At 37.6% G+C, this 24,075-nt stretch overlaps 1 protein-coding gene across 3 annotated transcripts in view; it reads left to right on the top strand.

Moving 5' to 3' along the window:
• Nucleotides 1–24,075, top strand: part of CNTN3 (contactin 3) — a 377,024-nt gene that overhangs the window by 279,801 nt on the left and 73,148 nt on the right. For all 3 annotated transcript variants that reach the window (XM_036878261.2, XM_036878260.2, XM_036878259.2), the window contains 3 exons: nt 2,565–2,701; nt 3,636–3,765; nt 6,160–6,310. In XM_036878261.2, the coding sequence (XP_036734156.2) occupies nt 2,565–2,701; nt 3,636–3,765; nt 6,160–6,310 (418 nt within the window). The remainder of the gene's footprint in view (nt 1–2,564; nt 2,702–3,635; nt 3,766–6,159; nt 6,311–24,075) is intronic.

Consider the following 24,075-nt stretch of genomic DNA (forward strand, 5'->3'; position numbering starts at 1 on the left):
AGGCAAATTGCATCATATTCTATTTCTTTTAGAAAGTGGAAATTGAAACAGTTTGCAGTGCAAACTTGTAAAGCATACATAAATGGTGCAGGGAGGACAAAGTTTGCAAGGACAAATATTAAAATTATAGGGCTTATTATGACTCCCCTCAAAAACCAGTGAATGTGTTACATGTTCCTGGGTTAACACTTGTATTACTGTAAGATTTGAGGTTCTGTAGTGATCAAAATGGAGGTTATGGTTCATTCTTTGTTTTACCTTTCTCGTGTTGTTACATGATTAAGTTAGAATATATAACACCAAATTGAAGTTACTGAGGTCTCAATGGCTACATGTTTGTGGGATGATAGGAAGGTGGGTTGGGGATACTTAACCCATGTTACTCTACAGCTCCAAGGCCATTGGAGGGCAAGTTGCCTTTTCTCATATCCTGCCTTAGCTCCCTCTTCCTGAGCAGCCACTACCTGACGCAGGCTAAGGAGTGACCATTCCAAGAAAATGTAAGAAATTCTGTCTTAATGTTTCAGTAGGGATGTTTTGGCTATATTGAAACTGCAGCTCTGCATAAAAGAGCCATGGCTGTATGCCTCATAGGACAAGAAAATGAGAGCTAAGTTGGTACTCAAGTGTTATAGAATCAGACCCTGGCTTGGTTTCCTACTAATTTCTTTTTTTCTGTCTTTATCTATCTTTTTCATTTTTCTGCTTATTAGTTTCCACTATAGTCATAAAATGGCTGCCAGCAGAAACCAGCACATCAATCTTTGCCCATCCTTCCTTTCTTCAAACCATCTTGCAATTCACTTCTCAAATCTCTCTGGCTACAAGTTAATTCCTAAACCAATTACTAGCAAGGAGAATTGGCTTAAACAACTTAAGAACCTACGCTTGGAACATGGAAAATGGTAGCATTTCCCTGGATGTATGGACAGTGTGAGGCAGTGTGAGAGAGAGAGTTAAATGGAAAATTGGGACTATTTTAGAAATAGAGAAGGGAGGAAATGGATACACAAAAGGCACCCAACATCATCCACTATACTTAATTAAGAAGGTAGCTTTACGTTAGCCTATTACATGGCTAATATGACATTTAACTGAGAAAAAAAACAGAAACTAGTGAGACACAGATCTTCATGAAAACAGCTCTATAGTGCTGGCTTAAGACTAGTGAAGTCAATAAATGCCATGCACTTCCTTGATTGTGTGTTCTCATGTTTCATTTAAATAATGTTCTGATAGAATAATTGGATCTCCTATGATAAAATAAAGGGGAAATCACAGTTAACATGGCATTTATAATCTCAGGATTGGCTTAGTCCAGCAAATTATTTTCCCATTTGGAGAAGAAGAGTAGTATTGAGAAGCCAGTAGAAATTTTTGCTAGAATCTCAAGTCTTAGTCAAGGGCTCATATGTGAGTCTATTTGCAATCTCATTCCATCTAGGCTGGTAAGTTCTTGAAAGAAGAAAATATCTTTTAATATAAAGTAGAGAAAAGTGGTTTTGGACTGAACTACACTTCAGATTGGGCAAGGAGTTTGTATAAAAAAACAAAATAAGGCAAAACTTAGACCAGTACGGTTTTCTCTAAAAGCTCAATAGCTATTTTTTCCTTTTCAATTTCATTATGAAAAAAAGCAATTTTATGAGATAGAAGTAGAAAGACAAATCTTCCCATGGTTACAATGAAATAGAAATAGATAAACTGTTTCTCCATATGGAGGATGCAAATGTGAATCCCACAGTTCACATCGCATGCATTATGCAATGTGAAACCAGTAAGTCATCTCACCTCCCAGTTTTGGATCTGAAATGCAAGCTGAGACTTGGCTGAATATACTGTGTATATTGAGTGAGTTTCATTGCAAGTGGTATGTATGTTGCTTTCATCTGTGAAAAGAATTTTACGAATACCTTCTAAGACTTAAGTAAAAGTGATAGATCCACTTGATGTAACTGATTTGCATACATAATTTAAGGTTGTATGAATTACTTCATTTTCATAAAAAATCATACGATTCAAATTAAACCAATTTATCCATCTTTCCCTGCTTTCATTTTAATCCACATAGAGGGTCATAAGATGCTCAGTGGTTTGTATTTAATTAAACTTATTTATAAATGGAAGGAAATATTTTTTTTTCCTCAGCTATAGAATCTCCTCTATGGATGTTAGTTTCTAGTGTGTAATCAAAACTAGTATCTGCTGTCATTCACGTATTAAGCTGTCATTAGTTGCAAACTCATGATTCAAAAGCGCACTTGGAAAGAAAATCTATTTTATGTATCTGCATTACTATCTGCTAATAGGTATCTGAAGAATGTATTGGCAGAATTTTGAAAACAGAGAAAGCATAATGAGTTTGGCTTGATTTAGAAAATGACAGTTTGCAACATCCATCCTCAAATCTAGGAACGTTTCATATATCAATTTCGTATGTATTTAGAGAATTAAATATAATTTTAGCCACTGTGCTCATGTTAATACAATGCTTAGTCTCCTATGCATTTGTATTTACTTGAATAAAGTATTTATTTATTTGTTTGTTTGTGTTTTCACTGCAGCGAAGCCTCATTGGGTTCAGCTCATAAAAGATGTGGAAATAGCAGTGGAGGACAGTCTTTATTGGGAATGCCGAGCCAGTGGAAAGCCCAAACCCTCCTACCGATGGTTGAAAAATGGAGAAGCCCTTGTGCTTGAGGTACAGTAATGAGTCTGATTAACCCTTCCTTTGTCCACTTTGTGTTAAATAAATGCCTTCTCTGCAGACCTAGTACCAAAGTAAAGTACTGCATTTGCACATGTTCATTTGCATCGAAGGAGTGGTACAGGGAAAAAGGTATAAAATACGACCACTCAATCTGTGAAAGAAGAAATATTTGCAACATTGAATTCCATTGGGAAAAGGTGATTTTGTGAATTTAGTGTATAAAATCATATATTATTTTTTTGCTTTTGAAATTAGAGAAGGCCTTACTTTAATCAAATGTAGAATGTAATTTCCTTTTTCCTGTTTGACAACTTGGCAGCTATCTGGAGAATAAATATATTTATTACTTAGTTACCTTGTTATATGAGTACTTATTTTCTCAGTCACTTTGCTTCTCAAGCCATGTAATTTTTGCTATGTTTAAAAATTGTGTACCAAGTCAGTTATGTTCCTTCACATTTCTACACATAACCTTTCATGCTACCTAAAATCCCTTAATAAATGTGTGTTTCCCATTCCCTTTTTAATGCACAAAATTTATAAGGTCTTTAATTTGCATGGTTTTTTTAAAAATGATGAAAATCTCTCCAGTAGACAGGAGGACAAGCATGGTACACTTTTTAAAGTCTGCAACTCTGACCATAGGGAAAAAGGAAATGGCTGCAGTATTTTACCTCTTACTTTGTTATTTATTTTACTGATACACTTTTGGAATGAAGGATGTTTATTAGGGTTTCAATGTGTGGCTGTTAGGTTGAATCAGTCTCACATTTTCAAAGGGGAGGAGCTTAACTTTCAGATTGAATTGCCTAATATCTGAGAAAAAATGAAGGAAGTCTGTGAAAGATTGAAATAATAGTAGTTTTCATTTTTCTTCTAAAATGATGTATACGTTTATATGCAAGACATTTTTGTTATCATCTAGGAGAGAATACAGATAGAAAATGGTGCCCTTACAATATCAAACCTAAATGTGACTGATTCTGGCATGTTCCAATGCATAGCAGAGAACAAACATGGTCTTGTCTATTCCAGTGCGGAACTCAAGGTTGTGGGTAAGACTAATTTTATCTTAATTTTTTTTTTAATCCAACATCCTTACCAACATACTATGCATTTGGTATTCCTATTTCTAATAACATCTACAGTATTATAACAGTATCATTCAGGGGTTCTAATCAAGACGTATATCTTAATGGTTTCTAAGGATAAGCAGCAATTATGCCAGAATGAGGCCCTAAGGTTGAAATAAATCAGCAGTAAGGAGAAAGCATTGACTGAAGACATCCTTATCCAACTCCAATATTAACTAATAAGCAATGCTTTTTCACAGATAAGTGAGTTTGGTGCTATTTTTGGGTCATAATAATAAACACCAAAATTCAAATCAATCATTTATTGATCCCAAAGGAGGTGCCTTTATCTTTAGTAACCCTGCTGCAAGCATCAAACATTGGGCATACTGCAGCTTTAATTAACTAAGGCTCAGCTACTTGAATTCTGAGTTGTTTTCTTTTCCTTGTACTTTAGGTATAAGAGAAGAAAGAAAAAATGTTATCATGTTTAGGGCAGTTGTCCAGAAAAATACTTTAAGTTGCAAATGCCATAGTTGAAGTTGAAAATCCAAGCAAAATTATCAGAGCATAGCATACAGTATGGCATAAGTAAGAAGGAAGGAAAGAAGGGAGGGAGGGAGGGAGGAAGGAAACATAGAAATACGTTGTTACATATAATTAAAATGTTACATATAATTAAATGTTACATATAATTAAAATGTTACATATAATTAAAAAGTCTACTTGGGTTTCAGCAGAACTTGATCCAGGGCTCAAACACCATCGCCACTATCAGGCATTATATGATGTTCCCCAGTACATTCAGTTTCCATTACCACAGTCAGTTTAGTGTAAGAAGGATGTCTTTCTTAATTGCTCAAACAAGAAGTCACAGTCCTGCATGTCATTGGCCTCAAGTAGCTCATTTGGGTCACATGCCCATGGCTGGCCCAATTCATATGGCCAGAAGTTTGGAAGGCTCTGATTGAGGTAGCTCAGTGGTCCTCAACTGGGGACATGTTTTTCACCAGGGGATATTTGGAAATGTCTAGAGATATTTTAGGTTGTCACAGTGTGGGGGAAAGAGAGGGAAAGAGGGCAGCTGGCAAATGCTATTGGAAATCTTGTGGGTAGTGGCCAAAGAGGCTGTTAAAAGTCTCACAACAAATGATTATCCAGCCAAAAATGTCAGGTGCCGCTCTGAGAAACTCTGGTTTTAAGGAAAGCAGGAATCTCTTCTCTGGTGCCTAGAGGTCACAGACACATCTGCACTAGGAGGACTGAAGCCTGGGAGGGCAGATCATCAGCTGAAAATCTAGCTACTGTTCTCTGTGGTAGAGAATCAGGGTGTTGTAACAGAAAGAATGTAGAATTAATAAACATTTTTCATTCGAAGCCCTGTTACACTCTTGTATTAAATTAATCTTTGAGCCATAGTTTATTCATCTTAAAATGGATGGATTCCTAGCCTACATGCTGCATAGAGGTGTTATGTGGGAAAAAATATGTGATATGTAAAAAATATATCTACTTTATTAAAATACAAATTTTATTTAGTAAAAATTATTCATTCAGGATCTTAATTTTTAAGGCCAACAACCTCTGGATAACATGCCTTCTTTTTCTACAATCTTTCATATAACCATATAATTTGCTGTATTATCTCCACTTATCAAAAAATAAATTATATTACTGTGATTTGCCATAAGACAGAACATTAGATGTTTGGGAAAATGCACTAGTCTCTTAACTTTTTTCCCATGTTTGCAGTAACGGAAAAGCGATGTTTAAACAATCTAATGTGATATTATAACATTGTTATAATAATACATCTTATGTTTCTCTAACTTGAAAAATAAGTCTAACCATTTGAAAATTTTATAATAGATCTTGATAAGTTTTATGCAAGAGAATAACAATTTAACACTCAGCCTTCATTCTAAAAACATTTCCTGAACACCTACTAAGTGCCAGGCATGGTGCTGTGTCAAGTGTTATGTCCTATGAGTGACAAGAGAGACCAATTCAGTTCTCTTTATGGAACTAACTTTCTAGAACATTATATGATAAATGTTTTTTTTTAATTTTAATAAACTCTGGATTGAGCTATGTTTACACTTTACAGTAAACTGTAAAAATTCCTATATAAAATTATTTATATAGGATTTTATAAGCATTATATCTCAAGATTTAGAACACAGTAGCAAGAATTAAGTTTTGAGCTTGGAAACCCTATGCGTGTTACACAGTCCATCAAGTAAATCAAGTACTGACATCCTGTGTGTCAGGAAACTTCACAAATGGTTATAAAGTCCACCTTTGAATTGATGGGAATTAAAAAAAAATAAACCAAAGGTTGAACTCTCATCCTCTCTCTTTTCTCTTCCTGTTCAGCTTCTGCTCCAGATTTTTCAAAGACTCCAATGAAAAAGTTGATTCAAGTGCAGGTGGGCAGCACAATCAGCTTGGAATGCAAACCCAGAGCCTCCCCTAGGGCACTGTCTTCCTGGAAGAAAGGAGATGTGATAATGCAGGAGGATGAAAGGTATTCTGTGGTCCAAAAAGGTGGCGACTTACTTTCTTCTCACTTGCCATGTGGGTGACATCCTCATGATGCCAAAGTAGGTTTTCAGTATGAAATGAAATGCAGCAGCATTTCAGTAGCATGCAAGTCACTGAAGAACCAAGATAGTAGTAGTTTTGTTCTGTGATACTCTCATGACGATAGTAATCAATTTTTGAAATCTAAGAATAGGTATATATCTAACCCTTTCCCGTATTGAGTATTTTAAGATTTTCCTCCCCAGTCACCTGGCATGATTCAAACACTAGGATGATAAAGGAATGTCAGCCATGGACACAGGCCCTTGCTCAACATCCAGGTGGCCCCACATCCCAGGACAGAGAAGAGAAAATGATACGACAACATGTAACAAATAAATACCAATTTGCTGCTGCCTTGTACTGAAGTAACTTAGCATTCTTTGTATTAGTTTAAGCAGAGTCTTTCTGGATTTCTTGGTTGTTACAATAACATTTAAAATGAAAAGGCAGAATGGAGCTTAAAAGCAGATTCTGGAGCCAAATTGTCTGGGTGCCAATCTTCATTCTGTCTTTTTACGTGTTCAATGAAAAGCCTTACTCTTTGTGTCCCATTTTCTCATTTGTTAATGGGGATGATGATATTACTACATGCTTCACATTATAAGGATTGTTATGTGGGTGAAATACATAAATAACCATCCACCATTTAGGTCATTACCAGGCAGAGAGTAAACCAAAGTATTGGCTATTATTGTCATTTATGAAGTATTTATTCTGTGCTAGGTCCTTTGCTTAGAGCTTGTGATAAGTAGAATAAGGACCCCAAGGCTATCCATGTTCGTATCCTGGAAACCTATGATTATGTCGCATCACATAACAAATGGTAATTAAAGTTGAAGATGGAGTCAAGGTTATTAGCCAGCTGACTTCAAAAGAGATTTTCCTGAATTATCTGGGTGGGTTTAAAGTAATAACCTGAACACTTAAAAGGGAATGAGGAAAACATAGGGCTTGACAGAGATACATGATAATCAAAGAAGAGGCAGGAGAGATTTCAAGCCTGAGAGGATCCCAGTTGGTGGTGTTGAGTTTGAAGATAGTAGAAGGGCACCTTAAGCAAGAGTACTGAGAATCTATGAAATGGGAACAGTCCTCAGCTGACAGCCAGCAAGGAAATAGGACCTCAGTCCCATAACCAAAATGAACTGTATTCCACCAAAAACTTATAGGAGCAAGAAATGATTCCAAAACCTTCTGAAGGAACATAGCCCAAACAACATCTTCATTTTAGCTCACTGGGATCCATACTGGACTTCTGACCTCCAGAACTACAAAATAATAATTTTTTTCATTTTAGGTCATAGAGTTTGTAGTAATTCGTTATAGAAACCAGAGGAAATTAATATAGAGTTCTACAAGCATTATGTCTTTTAATTATCTGTAACTCCCTGATGTGTAGGTCATATTCTTATCTCTATTTTAGTAATGAGATAACTGAAGCTTAGAGAGGTTATGTAATTTGCCTAAAATCATACAGCCAGGATTTGAATCCATGTCTGTTTGACTCTAGGGCATAACCACTCAGCTTTTTCAGCACCACATTTGATATAAGGATCTCAGAATCCTAGAGGTAGTCTCAGCCTTTGAAGTCATGGAGTCCAAATGATCCTTTTTGGAGAAGAGGGGAAAAAAAAAATAAACAGTACAACCTCAGGCCAAGAAATGTGGATTTACTTTTCCAAAATTATAGTCTTACTGCAGATAACCAGGTTGAACTGTATGTAGATGACAGGCATAAAGATATTTTTATGAGTTGGTTATAGCACCATCTGTAATCCGTCAGTATTTAACAGGGCACATCTCCATTCCCAGGCAGCCAAGCAGGATGACCGGGCACAGTTGTGAGCTGATTGGTTAAACAGAATCCAGCCAAATGCTGGGCCACGTGGAATAGATTTCTGGAACAGAAAGTTAATTAGTGGTTGGGAGTTTAATTGTGTGAACCAGTTTAAACAAGTATAGGCTTGTGGCACAAACTAGTTAATTTTGGCTGTGTGGGAAGTTTAATCTTCCTATATAACTGCTGACATTTTTGTGTTCAAAAATTTTTTGAATAGTTTTAACTGTGTACATCAATTAAATAGTGATTATGTCCCAAGGATTTCAGTGCTTTACACAATAATAAACCCACTTGTCCTCACAGCAGTGCCTATCATAGGCAGAGGTGTTTAATTTTAATTTTAAAGAGGATAAATAGATTAGGAGATTTAGCTAAAGGCACACAAGGAGAGATTTACTCCCACATTATAATGATGGGATAATGTAGGAAGAAAGAGAATAAGTTCCAGACTCTAACCTGGAATTTCTGATGGACTTGGCCACCTACTACCTTGGTGTCATTAGTCAGATATGTAACAGCTCTGAATCTTAATTTTCTCATCCATAAAATACAAATAATAATCTCTACTTTGTATAGTTGCTATAAAGTGAGCATTTACATTAACATCTGATATCTGTAGATATACTGATCAGTAAGAATAAAGTTATGTCACAAATAAAATACTGAAAGTAACAGTGGCTGAAAAAGATAGGAGCTTTTGCTTTTTGGTTGGGGGGCTCATTGTCTGAGTGGTCCCTGGAGGTAGGCATGCAAGGCCCCCTGGAGTCCACTGTCCTCAGGGACCTTTTATCTTTCTGCTCCACCATCCTCATGTCCTAAACCAAGGTGGCAGCTAAACTGTTGGGGCTTCAGCCTGGTAATGACATTCCCCCAGTGTCATCCCATCGTCATCTCCCAGTGATGGGAAGGAGGAAGCGTACAAAGAAGGACAGACTTTCTTTTAGGAAACTTCCTGAAAGTCCCACACAATAATTTCCCTTATGCCTTACTGCTCAGAAATTATTTCCCTGGCCAAATGTAAATACGAGGGAGGCTGGGGATTTCTTTTTTTTTTTTCTGGTGGGTATGTAACCAGTGAGAAATTGGGATTATGTTTTATGAAGAAAAGGGAAAATAGTTGTTACTCTAGAAGTGTCTCATGCTCATAAATGTTAGTTCTCTGTCCATTGCAGGCCTTCACTCTCCACTTTGTACTATTTTTTTTTTTTCTAACATCCGTCCCGTGAGTGAGGAAACTTTGAGGTATAAACATAAGGTTAAAAGAGGAAACATGTTTAAGGAGAAGGTTCTCAGTGCTGCAGCCCTTCCCACGTCTCAGAGCCTCTGTAACAAAATACAACAAACTGGGTGGCTTATAAACAACAGCAGTTTAATCCTCACAGTTCTGGAGACAGAAGCCCAAGATCAGAGAGTTCCAGCTTAGTCGTGATCGGATGAGGGCCTTCTTCACCTTAGATACTCACATGGCAGACAGAGAGCAAGAGTCCTTTGGGGTGTCTTCCATAAGGATACTGATGCCAGTCATGATGACTCCATCCTCAGGACCTAATCACCCAACAACCCTGCTTCTAAATACCATCACCTTGGGGACTGGGATTTAACATCTGAATTTGCAGGGGACTTAAGCATTCAGTACATAGCACTGGGTCTGGTGGTTTGGATTTTGCCTTTATATCTTTGGACAGCAAAAACACTGTTCAGCCAGAGCCTTGGTGTTTAGGGGAAAAAAGGCTGCTAGAAGCAATTATTAAATAAGTTGTAAATTTGAATTTTCTCCAAGTTCATGGGGAATCAGAGCAGGCAGGCCTCAGCCATCACTTGGCAGCCAAAGCACCATGTCTGTCCCTCTTGACTTAGTCTGCAGGCTTAAGCCAAATTGGGGAAACATTTTAAATGATAGATTTAGGATGGTTGTTCAGCCATTGGCTGTTCCAACTTAAAACATGCAGACTCATATCTCATTTTGGGGGACAAATGAATTCATTGATGCATTTGAAAATTTAAGACAAGGGAAAATTTTTGATGGGGTGTTTATGGCAAGATCCTTAAATTCATTAGTTTTTGTTTTTTTGGTTTTTTAGTAGGTAAATTGGGGTTTGCCAGTGAATAAGAAACTTATGATAAATAAGAAAGCATTCTATAATCGAGCATAAGGGCTATTGGTTGAAAATGTACTTTTGATTAAGTGTGTGTGTGTGTGTGTGTGTGTGTGTGTGTGTGTGTGTATATACATACATATACATATACACACACACATATATATATATATATATATATATATATAGCCATTCAAAGACTAAATCAGGAAAGAAAGTCCAAAGATTAAATGTCTTCTTAAAAATTATATAAATTAATAAGTATGTCTCCTATGTAAATCACAATACATTTGGATAATTGTAATCTACCTGGCTTGTAAGTTTTTATATCAGCATAATAACAGCTTTGTAATTGTGCATCAGCCATAGTAATGTGTATCTAAGTGAGACACCTAAATTGCAGAATAGTTTTGAAGAAATCAGTGTTATTGCTTTTCAGTAACAAGAACATTTCAAACTAAGGTAATAAAGGGATTGCTTCCCAACAGAGGTCTTTAGGAAAACTGCTTTCAGTAGATAACAAGGGCTTTTAATGCAAACAGTGATTACTGAACTTTTAAAATCAAGTTCTTACTCACTTATTTGAAAATATTTTGAGTTCCTACTGTGTGCTAGGCACTAGGCACTTGATTTTTATCAGTGAAATTCATCCCCTTGTTTGTAGCTTGTTTGGCCTCATCTTCAAATTAGGGAGCAGTGCAGCCTTTCTGGATAATGTAGTATCTATAGCAAGACTTGAAAGATGACAAAATTTCACTGGAAAAGAATGCCTCAGGTAGGAGGAACAGTGCATGCAACAGCACAGAGGCAAGGGCAACATAGGTATCCAAGTAGTTAAATGCTCAGTGTACCCAAGCGGAAAGAGTGTCTGAGGAGGAGCAGTGCAGAGAGAGTGGGGCTTAGGGATAAGCAAGGATCTGACTGTGAGTGATACCGTTACCGTTCCTCTTTGATCCCCAGGATCATGTCTTGAAGGACACAAAGAATAAGGCCAACAGACCAGTGGTTGGAGCAACTGACAGAATTTTATTAATGTAAAGCAAGGAAGATATTCTTAGAGGAGAACAGACTCCCACAAATCGAGAGGGGCTCCTATGGAGGGAACTGATGGACCTGCAGTGTCTAAGGGCTTATAAACACTGGAAAGGAGGAAGTCTGCTTGATTAACTCAGCTTTGTTGCTAGGGTTGGGGGGAGACTTAAGGTTTTCTTGGCTCACTCTCTGCTTGTTCCTGTGGTTTCTTTGTTGTCTATGTGCTTCAGTTTTTTTGTTGACCATTACTGGGGTTTTCATTGACTGTGACCTAGACAGCCCTGTCCTACCTACCCATTCCACTACCTCCTGTCGCAATATAGTAAGCCAAACCAAGGAGTTTAGGTGTTATTGCAAAGGCACTGGAAAGCACAGAATAAAGTCACAGTAGCAGAGTTAAAGATCAAATTTATGTTTAAAAAAGATCACAGTGGTAGCAGTGGAGAACATGGATCTGAGCAGTATAAAAACTTGAGGCAAGAACCCAGCTGGCAGCAATTCATCTATCTAACCAAGAGAATATTACAGCCTGAATTAAAAAATGGCAGTGAGAGTGGTGCAGAATATTACGGGGTTAGAGAAAGGATTAAATCATCAGGACCTACAGTTGAACAGATGAATGAGTTGAAGAGAAGAGTTGCAGACGAATCCTCAATATCCAGCTTAGGCATTAGGGTGCATGGTACACCTACTCAGTGAGACAGGGAACTTTACAGCAGAGCAGGAATGAGAATATGGTTAAGTGCTACTTGAGATTGGTTGAGTTTGAAGTGTTTGCTGAAAGACCAACTGGATATATCTGTGAACATATACAGAGAGAGGTTGACTAAATGCATCTGGAACTCAAGACAAAGGACTGAGCTACAGGGAGAATTTTAGGTGTCATGAGCATGTAGGTGGTAGTTGAAACCATGGGTTGGATGAAATTGTCTAGGACATTATATAAGAAGAACTGACAGAAACTTAAGTTATGGTTAAAGGATTCCTGATTTTATAATTTCATTTGGATGACTAACAGTTCTAATTTGTAAGTGATTTATTATGTAAAGGTCAACTTAAGTTACCTGGTGTGCAGATATTTTAAACTTTAAAATGACTAGCATCAATGCTGAAGGTCTTTTTTATTTGTTTTTTTGCTTTCTTTATTTTGTATTCATATCATCCATTATTGAAAAGAGTTATTGTGCCTCTTCCCCCTGCAGAAAGTAGGTTTCCTGAATAAACAGAAATGCCCTTTCCTTTGAGTGATTGGTGGTATTTGACTAGGTCTTGATGTTTTAGCACTGTTTCACTCCTTCATTTATGCATTTATAATCCATGTTTTCAAAAAATTCTTGAATTAAACTAGGATTGTTTTCTCCTTTAAGCAATGTAAAGTTGAAAAAGACATCAGAGAATGTGAATAGGTATGGTATGCAAGAAGAAATAGCCAATTGGCATATTTTAAAGAATGTTTAGCTTTTCTTTATCACTTACTGGTACTTAAAATGCATTAGCCAATTATTTTTAAAAATAGGGCACTTACTTGAATGCTGTTGCTTATAATAGTAAATATTTTATTACAATAGCCTCAGTTCAGAAAAGAGTCAAAGAATGGCCCCGTTACTTCTAATTAAATGCATTAAAATTGTTTCAGATGTTCTATCCTGCATTTAATATTATAGAAATTTAAATGCTTTTTAAAAAAAGAAATAGTAAAGATTTTTTTCCCAAATATTAATAGCCATAATCCAGAAAATGCTTTTAGAATGTATTAACAGATTCTTAATGTACTTTTTGCATATAGTTAAAACTGGCTATAAAAATGCAATGAGCATTATATGCTATATGATTCTGTCCATATGACCTTTCTCAAAAAGGCATAGCTCTAGGGACAGAAATTAGTCATCACTGCTTGCCAGAGGCTGGGTGTGGATGGAAAGGTTGACTATTAAGGACATGGTGGAACTTTGATGGGTGAGGGAGTTATTGTAGATCTTGACTGTGACAATGGTCACATAACCACATTTATTTGTTGCAACTCACAGAACTGTACCTCAAAAAGGATAAATTATATTGTATATTATTAAGTTATACCTTAAATTTTAACCAAAATTTCACATGCAATTTTACATTCATCTCATCCGGATCTTATGGGTAGCTTCTTATGGTTTAAAGGCTCAAGAAATGCTCCCAACAGATCACTTTTGCTTTTCATGAAACACATTGAGTAATTCCATGACAGTATTTTGAAACAGAATCTAAACTTTTGTCAGTTATTAAAATAATTCTGTTAGAGCAAGAACCCCACTTGGCATTTATACCATTGCTATTACTAGTCACCACAGTCTTGCTTTGTAAAGATGTGTCTGGGAGCTCTGTTCCAATCCAGCAAATCTGTTAGATGGCTCTTCCCCTTGGCTCAAGCTTTCAGATGAAGAATAAGGATTCATTTGCCAAATAGTTTCTACCTTCATCCTTTCTCCATTCCCTCACGTTTCTTGGCTCCTCATTCTCTTATCATAGTGGAGTCTATATTTTGTTTTCATACTATGCAAAATACTGTTTGTTCCCTTCTCTTTTTGCCTCCCATGGCCCCCCTTCACCCAAGGTTACCTTCCTTGTCATCCTTAGGCTACCCATCAAAACAGCTTCTCCCTCACAGCCCCCAGACAGGTGTGGAAGCCCTGACCATTTCAGTTCACCCACCTTTGGTCACACAGTCAAGATCTCAGCTGGTTCTTTATCTCCTATACCTTTAACTCCAAATTAATCTGTAACTGGTGAATTGACAAGAACAAAGGAGACTTTTATTTAGTATTGTGATGTCACCATTTTCACGACCCAGATATCAGTTGAATAGAGATTGATGTCCCTGCTCCCTGTCATGCCGTCCACTGATTTGTCTTCTCTTTATTCAGCTTGGGGACTGTCCTCAGCACTTAGGATACACAGATGAATAAGAAACAGCAAGAGCCCTCAAGGAGCTCACATATAGTTTGTTTAGAATGTGGACAACATAGCTGTCAATTATAATGGGATAAACTGTATGATCAAGGTGACCATATAATTTATTCTACAAACTGGGACATTTGGAGAGAAAGGGGTGCTCTTAGTAATTGCCTTCAAGACAACACATATAAACTGGATGTTTATATAAACACATATAAACAAGGAAATGGACATTGCTTCCCTGTCTATAAAGGAGGTGTATATAAGGCAGTGAAAAGCATGACAAAGAGATGCTGTCTCAGCGCTGGGGAAGTGACATTGGAGCTACATTTCTAAGGATCTGTAAAGTCTAGCAGAGCCAAACAGTGGGGAAAATGTCATCTGAACAAAATGACCACATAGCCAGGAGGTGGCACTGGGTATTTATTCCAATTATGCTTATAATAAAGTATTTGATTGGGAAAATAAGAAATCCTGAGCTGAATTCTTTTTCAGATAGAGAACCATCTCTCCTTCAAAGGAGAAGAGCATTCAAAGATCATTTGTCATAAATGGCACACTGAGATACCTGGGTAAATATGCAAGAACCTCAAAGAGTAGAGAACAGGTTGCTTGCCTGTCTGGGTTCCCCAATCCACACCTCCATTTCTCTCATGCATCCAACTGGAAAGTGAAGAAGAAAGAGTACACTTGCTTCTGTAACTTCCATACCCTGTGAGAAGATTAAGCTAGTATTTCAGAGAAGAGTGAAGATAATCAGAAGAGTCAGTGTAATCCAAGACTTGTTTTGGGATGGGGCTCATGGGAAGCCATCGTAATTCCTTCCTCTCCACCATACTCAACCCTCCAACCACCAACATATATCTCAGATCTTCTTCTATTAACTACAGGCAGCTTAAGTTTCTGCCTCTGCATTTGTATCATTACTTACATGAATTATTTATGCCTGATTGGCATACACTATACTAATTACTGTGCACATTTTTCACTGTCAGATGAAGCTAAATGTTTGTTTTATCTTCTTCGTGATTAATTTTAACACATGGTAAGAGCAAAGCATCAAGTCAGAAAGACATGGGTCATGTCTTGCCTCTGCTACTACCACCAGGGTAGCGTTAGACAAGTCACCTAACCTCTCACTCTGAATTTCTTATTTGTGAAATGGGGCCAGAAACTATTATTACTATTGCAGTGTGACCCAGTCTGTTAGGTGGCATTTGCTTGGCACATACTCTTAGTAAGACGTTGGCCAAAATAACTGACCTCCCCTGTCAAGCAGAGAAGTGACGAGGTTTCCATTGGCCAAATTATGGCCAAATTATTTCTGACTCTGCCTCTGCTCCATTTCTCTCACATTCTGGGGCTCTCATTTCTTTATCTCAGTGAGATTTACTTTCAAAGATAAAAATAAAAACAAAGCATGTGAAATATATGCTATGATGACTTCTCCACGGGATCACAGAAAAAAATAGCTGCTGCTCTTGATGCTGTTCTCAATATTAACTTTTTTCATCAATTTCCTCAGATCTGAAGAGTAACAAACTGGGTTACGAAGTGCGTAAAGACCTTTCTTTTCTACAACACGCAATTGAGTTTTACACCATCTTCTGAAATAAATACATTCCACACAAATATTATTAAACTAATTGCTGTTTTCAAATACTCTAAGATCATATCTAAATAAATTTTGCAGATGACCATGTGGTTTTAAACCCATAGTTCGAGTTTGATTTTTATAGATCATAAAATGAAGACCACTTCAAAAAATGTTTTGTTAGTATCTGTTAGGGGAAAGCTGGTTAATGAACCCAAATGTACTAGTTACTGTAATACACTTCAAGCCAGTTCCTTGTTAGAACTGGGTAAATTAATTCACAACCATGCCTCACTTACTGGGCATATGAACCCATCCCATGTTCATTTCGTCACGTTGCAGTCCTCAAGCCAAGAATCCCACATTCACTGGCCTACAGCTTAATCAGTGTCCTATGTCTCTGCTTTCACTGAAAATTCAAAAATTATTAATACTATTGTAGAAACCTATATTATTCCTCCCTAACTTTTCAATTTATTTTTCCTGCTAATATGCTTAAGATAGGGAAAATCAGGTGTTTTCTCTCCATGTGAGAATATTGACTCTTAATAATAGAGCACAAGAGTGCATACTCTTCTATGCCTTTTGAATAATTTTTATTTTTGAGAGGGCATATCTTATATTTATTGATCAAATGGTTGTTAAGAACAATAAAATTCTGTATAGGGGACTCAATGCACAATCATTAATCAACCCCAAGCCTAATTCTCAACAGTCTCCAATCTTCTGAAGTATAACGAACAAGTTCTTACATGGTGAACAAATTCTTACATAGTGAATTAAGTTCTTACATGGTGAACAGTACAAGGGCAGTCATCACAGAAACTTTCGGTTTTGATCACATTATGAACTATAAACAATCAGGGCAAATATGAATATTCGTTTGATTTTTATACTTGATTTATATGTGGATACCACATTTCTCCCTTTATTATTATTATTATTTTTTTAATAGAATGCTGAAGTGGTAGGTAGATACAAGATAAAGGTAGAAAACTTAGTTTAGTGCTGTAAGAGAGCAAATGTAGATGATCAGGTGTGTGCCTGTAGACTATGTGTTAATCCAAGCTAGACAAGAGCAACAAAAAATCCACGGATGCAGAAGATTTCTCTCAAAACAGGGGGGGAGAGGTTCTAAGCCTCACCTCTGTTGATCCCCAATTTCCTCACCTGATGGCCCCCCTGCGACTGTGCCTGTCTTAGGTTCTTCCTCCCTTGAGGAATCTTACCCGTCTCTGGCTAACCAGTCATCTTCCGGGGCCATACAGGGAGATGTAAAGTTGGTAAGTGAGAGAGAAGCCATATTGTTTGAAAAGGTTAGCTTTTTACTTCTTTGCAGATTTATGCCCTGTGACTTCTATGCCCAGCATTTGTCTTGAGGTATCTTTACCACTTGGAGGAATTATGATACTCGATAAATTCGATATGAGGCACGAATTCTATTTAAGGGTTGTAATTAGGAAGGAAGAAGAAAAGCTATAGAGGTAGCAGACAGAAGAAAACATGGGAAGATTGATTATTTCTTTGACATATCTTCTTGTAGAGTAATTTAAGCATGTATAGGTTTTAAACTACAAATTAAATTGCGCACACACATTAACATAGTAGGAATAAACTTACATAACCAAAGCAGATCTATAATTACCAGCCATCTCCAGTGAAGCCAAGAAAACCAGTTAGGCACCTTAGGCATTTGTGAAAACTTATCTATGATATGATGGATATTGTCCAACTGAACTTTAACAGTCTGAGAGAAATCAGACAAATTAAAACAGCCCATTCCTGGGAACTGTTCACATCCCATATGTTCTTTTAACAGTAAATAGTCTGTAGTTGTAAGATTTTGGAGCGCTACAACTTGCACTTCTCCTAATTCTTGGTTGAGTTCCAACAGTGTAGATCCAGTCAAATTTGTTGTTTTACTGTATGCACAGGCCAGCTTAGATATCTCCTTCCTCATTCCCATGGCAAGTCCAGGAACCGGTGGGATGAGTGCATCTACAGCTGTAGCAGTGCATGGATCTTTGTTGCGGTTTTTTGATGATCATCTTCTGTCATGAGTCTTCCCGAGAGTGCTGATGTTGGAAGTCCTTCTTCATATCGTATGTTAGTTCATTTTCTGGGTAGCCAAATTAGGCTTTGATCCTCTGTATAAACACAACCAGACCCTTTGCCCACACTTTAATCTGCCCTTTATACCATTGTGTAGAACTCATTGGAGGTCACCACACAGGAACTGCTTTTTTTTTTTTTAAGAGAAAGGAATATTATCAGAAAAGTGTACCTCCATAGCCTATCATCTGACACCCTTTAAGTGATCAAAATTAAGGATATTTAAAGCATGCATTAATTGTTCATTTACAGTTAGTTTTATCCTATCATGGAGTAATCCCCCTTTTCTTTTCTTTTTTTTTGTTATCTTTAATCTACACTTACGTGAAGAATATTATGTTTACTAGGCTCTCCCCTATAACAGGTCCCCACTATAAACCCCTTTACAGTCACTGTCCATCAGCATAGCTAAATGTTATAGAATCACTACTTGTCTTCTCTGTGTTGTACAGCCCTCCCCTTTCTCCCACCCCCCCATGCATGCTGATGTTAATACCCTGCTTCTTTCTCCCCCCCTTATCCCACCCTACCCACCCATCCTCCCCAGTCCCTTTCCCTTTGGTACCTGTTAGTCCATTCTTGGGTTCTGTGATTCCGCTGCTGTTTTGTTCCTTCAGTTTTTCCTTTGTTCTTATACTCCACAGATGAGTGAAATCATTTGGTATTTCTCTTTCTCCGCTTGGCTTATTTCACTGAGCATAATACCCTTCAGATCCATCCATGTTGCTGCAAATGGTAGGATTTGCCCTCTTCTTATGGCTGAGTAGTATTCCATTGTGTATATGTACCACTTCTTCTTTATCCATTCATCTACCGATGGACATTTAGGTTGTTTCCAATTCTTGGCTATTGTAAATACTGCTGCGATAAACACAGGGGTGCATTGGTCTTTCTCAAACTTGATTGCTGCGTTCTTAGGGTAAATTCCTAGGAGTGGAATTCCTGGGTCAAATGGTAAGTCTGTTTTGAGCATTTTGATGAACCTCCATACTGCTTTCCACAATGGTTGAACTAGTTTACGTTCCCACCAGCAGTGTAGGAGGGTTCCCCTTTCTCCACAGCCTCGCCAACATTTGTTGTTGTTTGTCTTTTGGATGGCAGCCATCCTTACTGGTGTGAGGTGATACCTCATTGTAGTTCTAATTTTCATTTCTCTGATAATTAGTGATGTGGAGCATCTTTTCATGTGTCTGTTGGCCATCTGTATTTCTTTTTTGGAGAACTGTCTGTTCAGTTCCTCTGCCCATTTTTTAATTGGATTATTTGATTTTTGTTTGTTGAGGCATGTGAGCTCTTTATATATTCTGGACGTCAAGCCTTTAACGGATGTGTCATTTTCAAATATATTCTCCCATACTGTAGGGTTCCTTTTTGTTCTATTGATGGTGTCTTTTGCTGTACAGAAGCTTTTCAGCTTAATATAGTCCCACTTGTTCATTTTTGCTGTTGTTTTCCTTGCCCAGGGAGATATGTTCAAGAAGAGGTCACTCATGATTATGTCTAAGAGGTTTTTGCCTATGTTTTCTTCCAAGAGTTTAATGGTTTCGTGACTTACATTCAGGTCTTTGATCCATTTTGAGTTTACTTTTGTATATGGGGTTAAACAATGGTCCAGTTTCATTCTCCTACATGTAGCTGTCCAGTTTTGCCAGCACCATCTGTTGAAGAGACTGTCATTTCGCCATTGTATGTCCATGGCTCCTTTATCAAATATTAATTGACCATATATGTCTGAGTTAATGTCTGGATTGTCTAGTCTGTTCCATTGGTCTGTGGCTCTGCTCTTGTGCCAGTACCAAATTGTCTTGATTACTATGGCTTTATAGTAGAGCTTGAAGTTGGGGAGTGAGATCCCCCCTACTTTATTCTTCTTTCTCAGGATTGCTTTGGCTATTCGGGGTCTTTGGTGTTTCCATATGAATTTTTGAATTATTTGTTCCAGTTCATTGAAGAATGTTGCTGGTAGTTTCATAGGGATTGCATCGAATCTGTATATTGCTTTGGGCAGGATGGCCGTTTTGACGATATTAATTCTTCCTAGCCATGAGCATGGGATGAGTTTCCATTTGTTAGTATCCCCTTTAATTTCTCTTAAGAGTGACTTGTAGTTTTCAGAATATAAGTCTTTCACTTCTTTGGTTAGGTTTATTCCTAGGTATTTTATTTTTTTGATGCAATTGTGAATGGAGTTGTTTTCCTGATTTCTCTTTCTGTTGGTTCATTGTTAGTGTATAGGAAAGCCACAGATTTCTGTGTATTGATTTTGAATCCTGCAACGTTGCTGTATTCTGATATCAGTTCTAGTAGTTTTGGGGTGGAGTCTTTAGGTTTTTTTATGTACAGTATCATGTCATCTGCAAATAGTGACAGTTTAACTTCATCTTTGCCAATATGGATTCCTTGTATTTTTTTGTTTTATCTGATTGCCGTGGCTAGGACCTCCAGTACTATGTTAAATAACAGTGGGGAGAGTGGGCATCCCTGTCTAGTTCCCGATCTCAGCGGAAACGCTTTCCGCTTCTCGCTGTTCAATATAATGTTGGCTGTGGGTTTTTCATAGATGGCCTTTATTATGTTGAGGTACTTGCCCTCTATTCCCATTTTGCTGAGAGTTTTTATCATGAATGGATGTTAAACTTTGTCAAATGCTTTTTCAGCATCTATGGAGATGATCATGTGGTTTTTGTCTTTCTTTTTGTTGATGTGGTGGATGATGTTGATGGACTTTCGAATGTTATGCCATCCTTGCATCCCTGGGATGAATCCCACTTGGTCATGGTTTACGATCCTTTTGGTGTATTTTTGAATTCGGTTTGCTAAAATTTTGTTGAGTATTTTTGCGTCTACATTCATCAGGGATATTCGTCTGTAATTTTCTTTTTTGGCGGGGTCTTTGCCTGGTTTTGGTATTAGGGTGATGTTGGCTTCATAGAATGAGTTTGGGAGTATTCCCTCCTCTTCTATTTTTTGGAAAACTTTAAGGAGAATGGGTATTATGTCTTCTCTGTGTGTCTGATAAAATTCTGAGGTAAATCCTCCGGCCCGGGTGTTTTTTTCTTGGGTAGTTTTTTGATTACCGTTTCAATTTCTTTGCTCGTAATTGGTTTGTTTAACTTTTGTGTTTCTTCCTTGGTCAGTCTTGGAAGGTTGTATTTTTCTAGGAAGTTGTCCATTTCTTCTAGGTTTTCCAGCTTGTTGGCATATAGGTCTTCATAGTAGTCTTTAATAATTCTTTGTATTTCTGTGGAGTCTGTCATGATTTTTCCATTCTCATTTCTGATTCTGTTGATTTGTGTTGATTCTCTTTTTCTCTTATGAAGTTTGGCTAGAGTCTTATCTATTTTGTTAATTTTCTCAAAGAACCAGCTCTTGGTTTCGTTGATTTTTGCTATTGTTTTATTATTCTCAATTTTGTTTATTTCTTCTCTGATCTTTATTATGTCCCTCCTTCTACTGACTTTAGGCCTCATTTGTTCTTCTTTTTCCAATTTCGATAATTGTGATGTTAGACTATTCATTTGGGATTGTTCTTGCTTCTTCAAGTGTGCCTTGATCTATATATACTTTCCTCTTAAGACTGCTTTTGCTGTGTCCCACAGAAGTTGGGGCTTTGTGTTATTGTTGTCATTTGTTTCTATATATTCCTTGATCTCTATTTTAATTTGTTCATTGATCAATTGATTATTTAGGAGCATGTTGTTAAGCCTCCATGTGTTTGTGAGCCTTTTTGTTTTCTTTGTAGAATTTATTTCTAGTTTTATACCTTTGTGGTCCGAAAAATTGGTTGGTAGAATTTCAATATTTTGGATTTTGCTGAGGCTCTTTTTGTGGGCTAGTATGTGTTCTATTCTGGATAATGTTCTATGTGCACTTGAGAAGAATGTATATCCTGTTGCTTTTGGACGTAGAGTTCTATAGATGTCTATTAGGTCCATCTGCTCTACTGTGTTGTTCAATGCTTCCATGTCCTTACTTATTTTCTACCTGGTGGATCTGTCTCTTGGGGTGAGTGGTGTGTTGAAGTCTCCTAGAATGAATGCATTGCAGTCTATTTCCCCCTTTAGTTCTGTTAGTATTTGTTTCACATATGCTGGTGCTCCTATGTTGGGTGCATATATATTTAGAATGGTTATATCCTCTTGTTGGACTGAGCCCTTTATCATTATGTAGTGTCCTTCTTTATCTCTTGTTACTTTCTTTGTTTTGAAGTCTATTTTGTCTGATATTAGTACTGCATCCCCTACTTTCTTCTCGCTGTTGTTTGCCTGAAATATGTTTTTCCATCCCTTGACTTTTTGTCTGTACATGTCTTTGGGTTTGAGGTGAGTCTCTTGTAAGCAGCATATAGATGGGTCTTGCTTTTTTATCCATTCTATTACTCTATGTCTTTTGATTGGTGCATTCAGTCCATTAACATTTAGGGTGACTATTGAAAGATATGTACTTATTGCCATTGCAGGCCCCTTTGCGAGGCGCTGGGTTCTCTCAGGTGTGGATGTGTTCTGGATGTTGTCCTGTGTCCTCTGGTCTTTATTCTAGGAAGAGTTGTCTTTGTTATATTTTCATAGATATATGTGGCTTTGGGAGGAGATTTCCGCTGCTCTACTCACGCCGCCATCTTTGCTCCGCCCTTCTCCTTTTGCATAATTTTTAAGTGTAAAGAGAAAGAAATATTCTTGCTGCATCCTCCCTTTTTGCTCTTGCAATTTCTTCTGCCTGGAATGTCTTTTCTTCTCAACCTAGAAAAACCCTACTTATTACTCAAGGTCTAGCATATTTTTCCTTGCCACAGAAAGAAAGCCTTCCCCAAGCCCCTAGGCAAGATTAGTTGTCTTTCTTTGGGTTTTACCCTTGCAGTTTCTTTATATCCGATTGTATGATCTTGCACAGTGTATTATGACTCTTTGTGCAGAAGGCCACCTCACCTGGATTCTCAAACTTTTTCTTATCTCTGTCTTTGTAACGTCAGTCTCTGCTTCCTACGTGTTTATTCATTTCAGCATTCATTTCTTCATCAAATATTTATTTAGCACCTATTTTTTTCTATTAACTATTGCTGCATAACAAATTACCCTACAATGTTATGGTGTAAAGCAACAATCATTGTTTTCTCTCTCATGGTCCCCGTGGCTCAGACATTAGGGCAGAGCTCGGCTAGGAGTGTGCTCAGGGCTTTTTGCATGACGGCAGTCAGGTCGTGGCTGGCGCTGGCTGTACACTACTTTCTCTTTATCAGCCCCAAGGCCTTCCCATGTGGTGTTTCCATATTGGCTAGTTTGGACTTCCTCATGCCTTGGTGGCCTCAGTGAGTTGAAATGCTTACAGAAAGGCAGTTAAGGGCTTCAAGAAAGATTATCCAGGGTCCCAAAGGGCAACCTGAATCACCTAGGCTCAAAAGATTCAAAATCTCGCTTGCCTTGCATTCCATCGGTTACCTGTGAATCACCAAGCTAACTAGACTCAGAGGAGAGGAGTTGGAATTTATCTCTTAAAGGGAGAGTGGCAAGATTCTAGGAGAGCATGTGGAATGGGGAATGTTACCGTGGCCAACTTTGGGAAATGCAATCTGCCACACTTACTGTGCGCCTTGAATTGCCCTGGGCTCTGAGCAAACCACAGTGAGCAAGTCAAACACAGCCCCTTCCTTGTGGAACTTGTAGAAGGGAGAGGCAGAATACAGATAAATTAAGAAGAAATATTTCTTTAGCCATAAAGGAAGACAATAAAGATAGTTATATAGGGTATTTCAAGGAAGACCTCATTCAGGATATAACTTTTGAGCGGAGAACTAAATGGTAAGAAGCAGTGGGTCACTCCAGGAATTGGGGAAGTGCCTTGCAGAAAGAGGCCCCAACAAGAACAAAGGCCTGGAGATGGGAATGAGATGAGCTTATTTGGGAATCAAGAGGAAAAAACTGAATGACTGAAATGTCACACATGGACGCGGAGAGTAATAAAATATGAGGTCCCAGAGATGGGCAGAGTCCAGAAACAGTGTCCTTGAAAACCATGATAAAAATATCGGATTTTATATTAAATGGAATAAGAAGTCATTGGTGGTTTTAATATGGGGGTGTTACACGATCTGGTTAAAATATACC

The sequence above is a fragment of the Manis pentadactyla genome, chromosome 1, assembly GCF_030020395.1.
Source record: "Manis pentadactyla isolate mManPen7 chromosome 1, mManPen7.hap1, whole genome shotgun sequence".
Classification (NCBI taxonomy): Eukaryota; Metazoa; Chordata; class Mammalia; order Pholidota; family Manidae; genus Manis; species Manis pentadactyla.